Source organism: Nyctibius grandis, chromosome 10, assembly GCF_013368605.1.
Source record: "Nyctibius grandis isolate bNycGra1 chromosome 10, bNycGra1.pri, whole genome shotgun sequence".
In the NCBI taxonomy this organism is placed as follows: Eukaryota; Metazoa; Chordata; class Aves; order Nyctibiiformes; family Nyctibiidae; genus Nyctibius; species Nyctibius grandis.
The window spans coordinates 24,906,893-24,922,647 of record NC_090667.1 but is presented as its reverse complement, the minus strand read 5'-3'; the positions used below and the strand labels follow the sequence as shown (position 1 = coordinate 24,922,647).

Here is a 15,755-nt window from a genome sequence, read left to right as displayed (position 1 = left end):
CTAGCCCACTGCTCTTACAGCTCAAAATTAATGGAGTCTGTAGCAATATGTGTTCTACACCGATCAATCTGACACACAGGTATTTGCACAGTAGTTACCTTTAAATAATACATGGGGGAAATCTATCTCCAAAACGCCCTTTGTAAATTTTTGTAAAGAGATGCTACAGTCTGTATTTCAAAGAAGGATGCAGGAAAGCAGGAGGTAGAAGCACCCAGAAATAACTTGAGCCCTCCCTCTCGCCCCCGACAAAAACATAGTACTCATCCAAGATGACATCATTCTAACAAGGGTTTTAAGAAAAGATCACAATGCAATATTTTCTAGATTTGAAATGTTCCTGACTCCTGCAGAAGCAGTATTTTAAAAGAAATGTTAAGTCCCCTCCAACAGGCCTGAGATGGGACTATGGTGAGAGCCCTGCTCAGGGTCCTGTGTGGGGGACCCTGAAGGATTGCCCACTGAGGTGTGCTTCTTGGAACCTGCTCAGGGGCAGAAACAAAATAAAGGTGTCTATGCAGGCTGATGCTGTCTCACATCTCTGGCCAAGCTCCAAAGGGGTCCAGAAATAAGTCATGTAAGATTGGTACTGAGTCTGAGCTAGTAGGTTCTACTGAGAGGGAGGCTCAGCACACTGACCCCTCAGGTAACACAGCTTTTGGAAAAGGAGCTGGCTTGTACCTTGCCAACGTCAAGTATGGGTACAGCAAATGCACAACAGCCTGCGCTTGAGTATAGACTTACTAGCCAAGCTGATATAAAACCCATGGTTGAGTGCCTCACACTGTTGGAATTCTCCTTTTCCCCATCTCCCGTGTCAAACTTACCAACTTCTGTAACACTGCATTTGTTAAACACTCAGAGCCTGTCTCTGCATTCACCTCTCACACAGCCAGCGGACCAGCACCCCCTTTCTCCTGAGTGGAGAAAGCACTGGCACCGACCCTGCAGCCCCGCTCCAGGGCAGCCCTCTGACACCCTCCCCTCCTCCTTCTCCTCCTCCATGGGGTAACACTCACTCCGATCCTGCAGCCATGTCGGAGTAGGACGTATCTGGTGTGGTGACTCCCAGAGGGATTGCAATGCTCATGACGCCCGTCGGGGATCACGGAGTCCAGAGGGCAGCGACTGGCCGCTCCGAGGGCGGAGAGGAGCCGCAGAGCCTCGGCCAACACGTCACGGACATGGGGAAACCTACCGGGGTAGAAACAAAGCATTGCATCTCCGTTACAGGATGAGGTCGCTCCTCAAGAAGGCTTTCACAGCAAAAGAAAAGCAGAAATAGATTTCCATCGGTGACATGCCACATAATTTTTACTTCATTTTCATATGTGGGGCCAGGGAGAAGGTAGTTGGTAGTAGTATGGTGCGGGGTTTTTTTTCCACAGTCTTGGACTGACATGCAATGAGCTGCTCTACCATAAAGCCGATAATGATAGTTCCCCCCTCCCCCAACTAAACTTAGGCCTAATTATCAGATAAGCAATCTATTAGCTCCTTCTCCGTATAAGCAGCAGCTGTCACCTATCACCCACAGCCCTTCATCAGCATTTCCTAACTCCTTCCCCAAACAAGGTGCAGGCAAAGCCCCGTCTGGGAGGACAATGGGACAGAGCTGAGGTGGACTGAGCTGAGACCTCTTGCTCGAGATCAGCTTGTATTTGCGTTCACCGGGCGCACGGCGCGGGTGGCAGAGCAGCCATCCCCGTGCCACTGACGGCGAGCGGGGCCCATCCTGGATTCTGCACCGATTACTCAGTCCGGCGAGCCCCGCCGCAGCGAGCCCCGACTTTCCGAAATCCCAGCTGACACCTCCCCGCGGCAGAGCCACGTCAGACGTCCGGGCGCTCGCGCATAGGCCGCTCCGACGAGAAGCACGGCGGGGCCATTGGCTCGCGCGGGGAGCCGGGGTGAGTCACGGCGGCGTCGCGGAGCGCAGCCGCCGGCCATGCCGGGGCCGCAGGGAAGCCTGCACCCAGGCTCCACCTTCCCTCCCGAAGGCAGCGAGCAAAATCGACGATAAAACGCGAACTTCCAAGGGTCAGATGGCGGACGGAGGTGAAATGGGATCAGGTCCTCGTTATGCAAATAACCTCAATAACACAGACGTTCATAAAGAAGCTATTATTCCACGCAGCTCTAAAGAAAACCCCCACAACACAGAGAAAGGCTGTACTTCAGCACACGGCAAAGGTAGCTCCAAAATCAAAGCAAACCAGTGACAATTTAGCCATCCTCTCCGCACGTTACACTTTCAGGGCGGCCTTGGACAACTTCCCGCAGCCTTTCCCCGGCGCCGGCAGCGCGGCTGAGCCAGCCTGCGCTCGCGGCCGGCCGTCACATGCTCCCCGGCATCTCGGGGCTCTGCCAGCAAACCCTCCTGGGCTACAGCGGGGCCGCGAGCCAAGTTTTCCTGTGGGTAGTGAATTTCTCACAGGGAACTGCCTTTGGACACCATAGTCCAGCCATTGTTTAACACACAAAAAAACCCCAGAAACACAAAACCACACACTCACTACAAGGGCAAATGAAGGAAGAGTGAGAGAATCAGAACGTTTAGCCACATGCTATATTGCCTTTTCCTGTCTTAAAAGGCAGGCCACTTCTCCTAGCACAAGGAAGTATTTTCCTTCTTCAGTATATGTCCCTAAGAGAAATCTTTCTGATAGTACGACAGCCATACAGTGAATTACTGAAGTAGCACGTAAAGATTTCTAAGTGCTGTGTGGCAATTCCCTGTTATGCCCCAAAGCAACAGTCTCGCGGGGAGGTGAGAGATGAAAGAGAAAACAGGCAGGACCCAGCTGACACGCAGCTCAAACCCAAGACAGAGCAGGTGTCCTTGAGTGTGTTTTCTGGAAAAAATAAAAAGAAAAATAAAAGTACCTTTAGGAAGTGTCTCGTTTACCCTTTCTCATGCTTGTGACAATTGTGATTTCTACACTGACACCAGATGAGATAAACTGCTGCTAAAATACAGCTAAAAGCTACGGACATCAATCCCTGCTTCAAACCAGAGTCACATAAAACTCTGGCATGAGGCTAAAAGAAATAGGAAGAGTTTCTCAGTATCTGAAGCACTCTTCCCTTTTAAGGGACATAGAAAACTTTTTTTTTTTGCCATATTTTTTTAAATACTTGCTTAGATTTTTTTTTTTTCCCCCTATTGATCTCTTGCCTTTGCCATGACCATATCCAGCTGGCAGCAGCCCGAGATTTCATCAGGACAAATTCCAGCCTCCTGCCTGCTTGTGAGTCAGCAGAACCGCCGGATTTCAAGTGCAGCTTCTGGACTCGAGAGTCACAGGATATCTGGTCAGTCCCGGGGCAACGGGGACAAGTTTTCAGCCACTTCTCATAGGAAACCATCTTTCCATCAATGCTGTACAAACACCAGACTGTTTCGGTACAACAGTAACTCCCACTTTTGGGAAAGAGATTACTGGAGAAATGTGAAATACCAAACAGAAAGGTTAGACAAGGCGAATTCTAGTTCAGTCGCTTTTGTGTTGACCCAGCAGTACTTGCCCAACCATCACCCGCGCTCAGATTTTGCTGTTTCTTGCTTCTGTTTTATGTGTACTTTCAACTCTGACAACGTAACATTCAAAATGAATTGCTGAGACCAATCTCAAGTGTTGTCCAAGACCACATCAGCTTCGGGCTAGACTGCCATCTGGTCTTCATGAAACTTGGCCTGGTAACACCCAAAACATTAGCCTGCACAGAAAACACTGGGGTTGAGATCAAAAGGTTCATCCATTGAACTGGCTGATTTCCTGTATATACAATCCCCAAGCTCCTTCCTACTTCTCCCCCCAAAAATATACAGCTGTATCGGAGAAAAATGTCGCACCAAGTTCTCTCCAGTGCCACAGGAAGAAGTTTTCCTAAAATTCAAAGTCATAATGCAAATTTGATGAGCTTCAGACCACAGCACAAACCTATCTCCCTTATGATACAATTCTTCTTGAAATCAAATGGAAGCAGGAATTTTGATGGCCTAGCAGGTAAATAATACTTAGCTGGTTTTGAAAATGCAGGATTTAAAGATATACTTCTCTTCCCACATTTGGCATCTACAGTCCTGCCTCCTTAACCAGTCACACCAGTACAAAGACACCTGGTCTTGCCCAACATCATCAAAACAGCCCAGATGAGCATCCACCTGCACAGCCTGTGCTGATTCTCTCTCAGTACAGGTCACACACCAAGGGTCTCGCCCACCTTCAGACCAAAACCCTAAGTGGTTGCCTTAGCTAAAATGTAAATATATGGTCCTCGATTATTTCAGGTAACATCCTGCATCGACGGAAAGGACTGTGATAAATCTAAGCTGACCAAGCGAAGGTTAGGCAACACCTGCTATAACAGTGAATTTAATTTTCGAAATTCTGTTTAGGATGCAACAGCCGCAGCGCTGCATTGGCCGACTTCCACAACCACTGCCGTCCATGGTACAAATAAAGCAGATGCAGAAAATTTACTGCTGGAAACTCTTTTCATTACTTGTGGTGTTAATACTTGTCAGTACTAACAGGGACAATCACGCACGGTCAAACAGCTCACTAGAGCTTCCCCTTCAAGATGTGGTTGTTCCCGTTTTCACTAGTGTCCTGGTCTCACAGACACCTCTGGGTGCCTGTGGTGTGCAACGCTTGGTGACAGACTCTACAAAATATTTGTGAGAGCCATGAAAAATTCACCCCCGGACAAAAACTGTGGGCACAGCCTTACAGACTAAGTGTTACTTAAAATTCAGATGCCCAGACTCCATCACCATTTGGTGCTGCTCAGGTGGTGCTATACAATCTCAGGGAGGGAGAGAGCACTCCCCTGCACCCTCCCATGGTCACAGACTCAAGGGGAAAGCAGTTACCAAGCAGGGGGAGGACAGAGAGATCCGGCCCATTTCTCTGCAGTGCCTGTGCAGGTCTGTGAGTCTACGTCTACAGAGCACTTGAAATATTTTAACAATGAGCATCCAGTGCCTCATGCATTGCCAAGAGTGGTAAGAAGGTAACGCTGGTACAAAACATATTGCGGACAAACCGAAAAAAGTCTTTTCTGATTATATGCAACTTCAACACGTGTGACAGGCCAGGGAGGATGGGGAAATCCCCTCTACCTGCACTGATCAAGGCCACTTCTCACATCTCTCTTGTTTGCAGAGAGCAAAGGACAACCAGCCCCTTGTTTTACCACTCCCCACACCTCCCAACAACTCCAGTTACTAAATTCCCAAAACGGGACGTGGACCCAAGACTTTTGACAACCCAGGACTCCTAGTGTCCAAATGATAACCGCTATCCTCTTCTCCGTGCTCAGCAACAGGCCTGCAGGTCACCTGTACAGGATGAGCTCCATATGTAATACCACGAGCTGCACGTCTTTAAGCTCCCAAGCCATTACCAGTCATGTCAAATTCAAAGTATGTTTTTCTCCAGCATCTCACGCTGCCACAAGCCAGAGCTGGGAGCAAACTGGAAATAGCAGCTCTGCCATGCAGCCTTCCTTGGCATCCTCTCCATCAACCTCATCTGGGACAGAGCCAGCAAATTCTGATCAGTTCATACTTACGCTGTCGTCTGCATCAGTAGCAAACCCCTCTGCAAGTGGAGCAGCATAAAAAGTGTTAGCATGCTTATGGATCCTATTCATCCATCTTTTGCCCTGGAAATTTCAGAATAGCCAAAATCTATGGGACATCTAATGTAAACATGAAGTGCTTAAACTACCATACTGGAAACGTCCCAACTCATCAGCTGGTGCCACCCAAATACACGTGCAGTCCACCTGAGACCGCACAAGCACTGTCCGTTCTTTCCAGCACACCCATGCACCTCACGTCGAGGGCAGACCCTCACAGAAGGGCAAGCACCTTTAGTGCAAACAGGATCAGATCAAGGGTTTTTGCGTTTCAAAAGGCTAGCTCAAAAAAGCATCAAATTCCCAGAATTTCAGACACGCTGTTCTGTAAGGACACCTACACAGAGGCGGTGGCAGAGCGGACACATCCTTAAGCCATTGAGCTCCAACTTATTCTGAAACATACAGTCCCCTAAAAGTCTGAGTTTTGAGACTGAGTTGTGCCTCACCAACACAAATGCTTAGCTCTGCTCTGAAAACAAGCTGGGTTCACTAAGCAGCAAGGAAACAACTGTGCCAGTTTTAAAAAATGAAATATTGACGTATTTACTATTATCATTAGTACCATACAGCACCTGCTAGCTGACTGACAAAGCAACGCATCCACCCCATGGGGTCTGGGAGAGCTCAGTCCTCTTCCACAACAGAAAGGATCAAAATAACAGGCAACACAAGTATTCATTACTAGCTACGTATGCATACTGTGATAACCAAATTATTGACAAACACAGTGCAATGGTTAAAGACTTATCTGTCTTAAGAGTCTTCTTAAGACTCTCTCCTGTTTTATACATAAGTAACCATATGCAAAAAGAAATGCTTGTATGTATACAGTCGGTTCAGAGTTCATCTTGCTCCCTGGGATCCAGAGAACTGTAATAAAGCGCTGACAAGCTCTTAGAACAAATATAACAACATTTTAAAATCATTAAGTGTGTCAAATAGCAACAACCCAGCGAGGCCTGATTCTGCTCACCATGCTGTACAAGACCCGGAGTCAAGGATCGGGGAAAGGCAAGGCTGCTGCTTTTAGGACACGGGTGATTTCAAACAGCTTTTGGTATCCGTGCGCCTGTGCATCAGTCATGTTGTTCCGTACAAGATATGAAATCATATTAACCATTCCCAGTATTCTTCAAGTGCTTTATGGAAGCGCTAGAAACTACCTCAACACACATCTCTGAATACGCCTGTTTAGCTGAAGTCAGTGTGATAAAGCAGTTCCATGAAGGCTATGTAAGCCACGTTTAAAACTGAGGTACAAGCAAGTTTACCAAATTTTATCAAAATCAGTTTAACAGCTGGAAACTAAAAATCTTTTGATTAAATTTACTTAAACAAGGTTTAAGCTATTTTAAGGCAATTTTCATCATGTCCATCCATGAGATTCCAGCATTTTATCTGATGAAGAAAACATCAATTTTAGTTAAACTCCTCTGCAAACTACACCCTAAGGGACTACAAATGATGACAGTGAGCAACTGAAAGAAATTAAACCATCAAGCAGAGAAATTACAAAATGCATAGTCAAGTATTCTCAGCAACTGACCCAAGACTGTGGAGATTACTCAGGAACGGAAAAAGAATAACCTCAAAACTTTGCTGCTGCTTCAGCAGTCAAGAAGTTATGCAAAACCTCTGTTTTGCAGACAAAAAAACCCCAGTGTTTTCTTTTGGAATGACTAAGAATTTCAGGTATTACGATAAGAAACAGGAGAAAAGTTTAATAAGAGATAAAGGAAAGGCAGATAAGATTTTTCTTCCAGAAATACCTTCTACTGGAGGATTCAACTGCATTCTTTACAGTCCAATACACTCTGGAGGTGGAGACGTCAGACAAGGGTTTGTTTGGACTTTCTTAAAACATCTAATTTGCATCATGGAACCTTACTGGAAAGTTTAATTTAAATTGATTTGAAATTGGTTGAAGAGTCATACGTAAGGATAATTCCATAAACAAATACATGCCAAATTAGAAAGGGGAAGCAAATTACAGAGGAGCAGTGGTTCGTGGTAGACCAAACTATTCTGAAGTATGTTTATGGAGAGGTGGCAGGCAGAGACCAGGAAACTTTGCCTGTACCCCAGCCTGATGAGAAGGGACCTAGCTGCATTTGCGTGGTCTGCACATACAGTCTGCTGAGCAGGATGGTGATAGAGATGTTTTAAAGGAATAACAACCTCAGTGTAAAGGGAAAAGGACTATTGCAACAGAGAACTTCATATCAAAGTCCTCATAACTTTAAGGGCCATAAACAGAGGAAATCTTCAAGAAAACTTCACAAGACAATATTTTGAAAAATCTAGCAACCTATATGAAATGCTAACACCTTAAAAATGTTAATCATCAAAATAAAAAATAATGGTAATAGTGGAGAAATTCAGAAAAATCCCACAGACTCAGAAAGAATAATTCTTTGCCCATTTCTACGCTAAAAACATTGTTTTACATTGCCTCTACCTCACAGCATAACAAGTCGTTGAAGATGACAAATTCTTCAAATACTGAAGCATTTAAAATGATATTTTCAAAAATGAAAGGAAGGTGACCCCCTAAAAAGTTTTATTTTTGCAAATACCGTTTTCTATTCTTTCCTGAAAGATATACAGCAATACAAGAGAAGAAAGAACCATACGTGATACCCCACAGAAATGATGATACAAAAATTACTAAAGTAAATTAAACTGCAAAGAGGAAAACCACCCCTCTCTTCTTTCAGCTCTACAAACTTTTGATTTGGGACAGTTGTGGGGGTACACCGTCCTGTAGTGAGGGGAACACATCCTAATTGCTGTGCCGGTTCTATACTCTGAGATAGCTGCTCTATTTTCCCATGGGGTGAAGGAGAACAGTCAAATGCCTGTACGTCACAAAAATAAGAAATTGCAAACAAAAAGGTTCAGAACCAGCATTTTGAGATTAAGGGCTTGACAACTAACTTCCAGGGAATCCAGCTGTGGCAGCTGATGTTACTGCTGTGACTGTCCCCTCTAAGCCTTTGCCAAAAGAGCTGGCAGGAAGGAAAAGTTGCCGTGTCTCATCAAGTGCAGCTGATGCCAAGAAGACTGGATTAAAAGCAGAAGCAGGTAAAATATATATTCCCTTTTAGATACGGTTATAGGGGCAACCAATTTCTGCAACGGGGCAGAGCAGACAGCTGGGAATAGCATCACTGGAAAGCACCACTGCTCAGTCTGCCACACCTTGTCCATATAAATCCATACGTTTCCAGATTCAATTTCAGAGGCCTCCCTACACCAGAAAATGGCTACAGTTAAAATAAGACTCAAGATTAATTTAAATAATGTAAATGACACTGGTTTAATCCTAGCAGACCAGAGTGTTCTTTGTTCTCGATTTTGTTGCTTGTGTACGTAATAATATTCACATGAATGGTTGTACCTGTGTAACTATTAAACTTTCCTAAGTAGACAAACCCTAAATAAAAAGGCTGTCAAACAACACCCACCCCCCCACCACCCCCCCCCAAAAAAACCAAACAAACCCACCACCTCTAGACCTTGAAATTGTGTTTTGAAGGGATTTCAGAGAAAACCCTATACCACATGCAAGGTCAGAGGGAAACAGAGCAATAAAGGGCAATAACTAGGATCAAATCCAAACCCAGAGAGTTACAGTTCCCATGAGAATTCGGACAGTCCAGAGTCACGGGAAGTCGCTGAATATAGAAGGGGAATCAGCAGAATTTACTGGCACGGAGCAGCGTCCCGAAGCTGCAACCAGTGGAAGGCTAACCACAAACAAGTTGCCAGGAGTAGGATTGCAACCTCCAGTCCTAGAACTGGAAAAAAGATTTCTCCGTAATCCCACTAAATACTCCCTGCCTTGTAGGTCTGGCTGTACGTCCTTTATACATCTATTTAAGGCCCCCACGTGACGAAGGCTGCCTGCCTGGCCACTCCCAGCCCGGGCAAACAAGCCAGCTCCAGAGGAGACTCCGGCAGTGGCTTCCAAGGCAGACATTGCATCAGCCAGGTGTGCAGGAAGCGGCGGAGATAAAGCAGCTGTTGACGAAGGGGCTCTCGGACGGAGGCCGCTGCAGGAATCCCGTGGAAAGGACGACAGGAAGGAGAGAGACGCTCCACACACAGAACAAGCTTCATCGGCTTCAGAAAGCCTTTGTGCTGGGGCTCCGGACCTGGCCTTTCTCCCAGAGATGATGCAACACTGAGGAACAAGGTCTGTGCCAGAGAAAACTATTCACAGGCTATGCAGATGGCAATGCAGCCAAAGGATCTCGGATCAAAACACACCAAAGCCCATCCAGGCTCGGCGAGCCCCCCCAGGCCTCCCTCCATGCTCCCCAGGATCCTCCATTTCACATTGCTACCTCGCTCCTAGCGCGACCACAGCTTCAGGTGGAACTAAGGACCTTACGATAGCGAGAAAGAAGTAAAAGGGGGTTTTAAAGTCCTGCAAAAACCACAGCTCGTCCTCTGATCTGTTGGAGGGAAGAGATGAGGGAGAGACTGAGCTCAAAGCCTCAGATCTCCCAGCCGGGGATCCTCCCGTCACCGCAGCCTGCCAGCGCACGCCTGAGCTCCCCAAACACGTACGGCAGCTCTCCGCTCGCCGGCAGCCTCGGCCCCGCTCTCACACACCAGGAAACCACGCACGGAGAGCCCAGGCAGCCATGGCAACACCACACCGTGTGGCAATTATGGAGCCATGGCTCCCAAGCGAAGGTTCAGCCTTGCTTTCCATTACAGGGCTTGTTCTGACCCTTCCCCCTCGGCTCACACCATCACCGAGTGCCCTCCCGCTCCAGCCGGGCCTCTGCGGTTTGCGACCGGTGAGTTTTGCAGCCTTGCGCCTGGGCTCGAGAACGTGCAAATACATTTTTCTCTGTGTTGTAAGGAAGTTACTCCAAGCTTATGTAATGCTCGTGTGCCACGTCCCAACAAACACCGGTTTGTCTGACACGCTTCGAGTGGAAAACCCAGCTACGAAAACACCTGCAACCTGCACCGCACACAGCGAGACAGTCGGATACATTTACGAATTGAGCTATGTGATCACTGAGAAGCATTAAAATCCAGGGAATTTTACACTGTTAATAAGGATTTCAGCAATCTCCCAGCATTGTGGCAGGTTTCAAAGCTCAGCCTGCTTGCACTGCCCCACCACATCCCCTTCTCAACGATGCCTTTGTAGGAAATGCCATTGACTGTGGCACTTTGCCCAGGCACCAGTGCCCAGTGGCACTCCTGGTCATTTAAGATGGTTCTTGGACCCCTAGAAAATTCACACTTTTCCTGCAGATCTACTTTTCCCAGCATAAAACCTGTTAGTGAGCAGAGACACTAGGACAGTGGTGGAGAGCAATAATGAAGGCCCAAACGCAGCATATCAGCCAAAACCCCTTATTTCCCCTTCTGGGGCTTCTACCCACTTGCTGATGCTGAATTTTGCTCAAGAGATGTTCTTCACAGTGGTTCACTTTTCTGGCTTGCTTACATCTCATGTTATATTGTATTTTGGCACTGGCAAGATATGTGCTGATCCCAAAATGCAGGTACTACCGACACGGCAGCACGGCATGGCCGGCTCTGCATGTTGGATCCTCCATGCATGGTGGATGTTCACCCAATTACAATGTTGCAGCAGTCAGATTTACAGAATAAGCCATCAGCAAACAACATAATGGACAATCAAACTTTAAGGAATGTAAGTTTTGATATGTTACTTTGATAAGTTTTTGGTAAAAAAAGATAATCAAAGACTTGCTCTCACAATCACAGAGAAGAAGGTGTGACACTTCTTTAGGAAGCTCCCAAATACCTGCTTCGTAACTGCTGGCAAGAAATGCAAAGCTCAGCGGTACAGACAGCGCTGAGAGCCATGGTCACTTTTTTGACTAGCCCATTTTTTGTTAACAAAACGAAAAGTGGATAATCCAGTCAAACACGTTTTCAAAGTAAATGCAGATGACCAGAAATCAGCAGTCACAAACCTGCAACAGGTGATTGAATAAAGACAAAAGTCACTTATACCAGATTTATTTCTGGTGACTTGCAGATAAATCAGTAAGTTCTTCCTTTGAGAAGAGCTGCTCTATGAATGCACAGCAGTGTAACCAACCACCTTAACTGCATGTGGGTGGTAACACAGGAGTACTGACATCAAACAGTTGGCCAGGAGCGCTCATTGTGGAGCTCACACGAAAGCAATGCTGAGCAAGTGGTTCTGTAAAACATCAATAATGAAATGCTATCTCCTACCACAACCACTGGGTTTTTTTGAATGTTGAATTATGAGCAGAGTAATACATTGAGGATGTTTTCACAATTATCACAAATGCAACTAAGCACAGGTACGTACAACCACACAATGAAACTAAGAGGTTGAAATGCGAGAGCTGCACACGCTGAAGACGCTGACAACCCTCCGGCAGGTCGGCTCCATCAGCCTCCCGATGCTGGGGAGAGGGGAGCGATGATATGGCAGAGAGGGAACAAAAGGAAGGGGGCAGATTACTGCTAAGCCTTCACAGCCTCTTTTGTGTGTAGCACTTGCTGCGAGTCGCTTCTGCAGGTTAAGACAGACAGGACTGTCTGGACAAGGTGAGTAGCAGGGATTGCTGCACTACATCTCGAAGCTGGAGGCCTTTGCTTTACACTGTGTAGTGCCCCAACACGTTTCTGCAGTTTGCTATCCCTTTAGCCCTAAGCAAGGAAACTTGCAGTTGCTAGACAACCTCCTTCCCACCTCAGAAACAGCTCGATTTATGTGACAAATTGATACGCTCGATGTTCGAAAAGCTACAGAGTTTGGAGCTGCCTCTTCTTCCTTAAGACACAGAAGCGTTTCCTTACTGCACAGCTGCAGAGCTGAGAGCGATAGGGCTCCTCCCTGGCCGGACCCGGAGGAGGAAAGGAGAGGCAGGAATGCAGCCATGCAGGAGAAGAGGCGAGAGCAGCCCAGGTAGCTCCACGTCCTCCTCTGCACAGGCAAGGGCGAGCGTGCACGCAGGCAGGGCCGACCAGGAGAGCTCTACCTGCACAAAGCAGCAGATTTTGAGAGCTATCAGAAGGGAATTTAAGAGCTCTGCATGTCTGCAAAGGCATCTGGAACAAGGTAATCTATGGAAATGCAGAAACTCAGCAGCCATCAAGGGAGTGGTGGAACGGACAGACGCAAATAAAAAGTAGAAGCACGATCTGAGCCATTACCAAACTGAGTCACTGAATTCCCCAGGTGAATTTACAAAGTGAGGGAGGAGCAGAATCGCTGAAGTATTCTCATTTGGATGGCAAAAAAAAAAAAGGCAAAAAAAAAAAACAGCAAAAAAGTGCCATTAGAATACTGCTTCTGACAATTACTTAATATTGTTTCAAACACAAATAAACTTTCCACCTAAGTCCAGTTAACTTGACAGACAGAGAATATCCTACATTAATTTAAGAATGAAACCTACTAGGAGAGCTTGTGCTTAGTTTGCCTTTCAGAGGAATTGCAATCATATTGCCATTGTGCAATTTTTTTAATGCTGTTTCTAAAAAAGGATGAAAAAGATTTACAGACTTCTGCTGCGGTCAACTGGAATTCAGAAATGCTCATCTGAATACAGTGAGTGTACACAGTTACATCAGGGCTTCTCTGTAGAGGCTTTCAGAAAGCCTTAACCATATCTTAAACATCTGAAGCAACGCAGTATGGGAAAGAACTGAGTTCCAACGATGCAAGCCACAAAGCATTAAATTTCAGAGTTCCCTTCACATCTTATGTCTCTTATGCAAGGCAGTATTCTAGCACCAGGTTAACTATTCCTCCTCTAATTTCATCTTAATTTCATGATCTCAGCTTTGATTGCGAGTGCATGTATCTGAACTTGTGCCAACTGATCAGGGTATGAAATCTTTAAAGATTCTTAAACTCCAGTGTCAGGAAAGGAGTATTATCATCATTAAAAAAAAAAAAAAAAAACACACAATATATTTTCTCTAGAAAGATACAAGTTCAGCCTATTTTAAAAGGCTAAGATGAACGTTAGCTCCTTTCCCCTTCCCTGTAACCCATTCAGATGTTTAATTATTATCATTGCTAAGAAACTGTACTTCAAGATTGAATTGGTCTAACTTCAGTTGATACTGCTATGCCTTTGTCAGCAAATCTCTCCAGTCCTTTTAGAGAAAGATCAAGTCCTCTCTCAATTGTCTTTTCAATAAGCTGAGTAAGTTGAGCTCCTTTAAGCCTCACATCATGAGGCTTATTTTCCAGTCCCTGGATCATTTCTGCAGCTGTCCTTTGAATTCTCTCCAAATACACTGGCATTCTTCTTGAAGCATAAAAACCAAAATTCAATTCCAGTATCAGTCTCAACGTTGCTGTATTTATAAGATTACTTATTTTTGCTTCACATTCCTTTCCCCCACTTTTTTTTTTTCTCCTCAATATGCCCAAGAATCACAATAATCCTTTTAGAGAAAATACTGGCCCAAGTACCATGTAGAGGCAACCAGCTGTAAAGACCCTGAAGTCCTTTGAGCTACTGCTTTCCAAAATGCTGTTTCACAATGTATAGGTGGGTTTGCAGTTTTGATAACAAATGCATCACCTTGCAACTGGATGGATTCATATCTTCTGTTGAAACGTTGCAAAACAATCCATAGCTCCCTAAACACACTTTATTATCCCACTAGTGCCTCTCTGACAGAAGCTTTATCAAATATTTTATGCTATCCAGATAAGAAGATTTTAAAGAGCAGTAAATTAAAAGCTGATTTCATCTCACAACCTTCTATAAAGCTAGGTGTGTCCTTTCCAAGTTACAATCCCAGATATTTCAGATCTCCACTGTTAATGCAGTTTCTCCAGCACAACCATTTCTAGCGTCAGAGTACCCTGCCTTCCTCCTCTTAACTCTTGACCTCTCCACCCAAAACAGGCACGCCCCCCACACCTCCTATACCCAGTCCAACTTCCACAGAACTACAGAAGAATCCAGGTTGGAAGGGACCACTGGAGGTTAACTGAGTGAAACCCCCTCCTCCCCCCAAAGCACGGCCAACTTGGATCAGGTTGCTCACAGCATTGCTCATTTCTTCTCCAGGGCCACTAAGCGTTTGCGTAACTATGCGTTTTAAGGCCAAAAATAACCTTCTGATGATCTGACTTCCCACCTAATAAAGACTGGAAAATCTCACCTAGTCATTTCTACGCTTGGCATCGCAGCTTACAAACGAGCTAGACCATGTCTGTCAAGCACAGCCTTAAAAACAGCGTATGGATTGACCACAATTCTTTGGGGGAAATTTAAAATCATGCAACACACTGCAGCCCAGAGGTCCCCAGGCAGCATCCACCCAAGCCATTAAGTCTTCACAGCGAGCACAGCACATTTGTAGATCTTATGAAAAAAGTGTAAAACTTTTTTAAAAAAAACTAAAACTACATCAAACACTTTCTCAGAAGCCTCTGAAGAATGCTTCTAACTACCCAAGTGAAGCTGCTGCTCTAACTACCCCTCTGAAGAAGAATGTTCTTCCACTGCATTCATAAGTGACTTAAGATGTTAGCTTCCCCACAGTTTCATGAAACATGTATTAGTGGCAAATGTATTGATATAATTTTAAATGTTATCTTCCACATCCTCAGTGGTAAGATTTGTCAGCACCTACCTTTATCAACACGTTTATTTAACAACACGCTCACAGGATCTGTTTCCTTGACTACCTAAGTAAGGATGTCCATCATCCCTCAACTAGCACAGAGTATCTTTCAACTCACACAGGCCAGTTGAGCCTGTACAAAGCTTACCAGTTCCTGCTTCAGTCACTAAAAAGAATCTCCCCACCCCTCCAAAAAACTCATAATTATATAAACAAAGGATTAATGTGGACATATATTTATCTATACAAAAGCATGTCATAATAGTCAAGTTACCTCCCTTTCCTTAAAGAATAGCTACATGAAGTCAAAGCGACTGAGAGCAGGGCTGTATTTAATGAAACAGCATGAACTACTACACTGAAATTAGAGATGTTAGCCAAGATCCTGTGATCCTCTCACCTTACATTCTTCCCTAAGGATCAATTTTTGGCCCTGTCAGAGATGAATAAAACCTTCAGTCTGACTCTGGAGA

At 45.3% G+C, this 15,755-nt stretch overlaps 1 protein-coding gene across 1 annotated transcript in view; it reads right to left on the bottom strand.

Annotated features, from left to right (window-relative positions):
• The window catches only part of SETD5 (SET domain containing 5), a 69,555-nt gene that overhangs the window by 41,896 nt on the left and 11,904 nt on the right, over positions 1–15,755 (bottom strand). The window contains exon 2 of the mRNA XM_068408955.1: positions 1,020–1,194. Coding sequence (XP_068265056.1) covers positions 1,020–1,090 — 71 coding nt within the window. The 5' untranslated portion in view covers positions 1,091–1,194. The remainder of the gene's footprint in view (positions 1–1,019; positions 1,195–15,755) is intronic.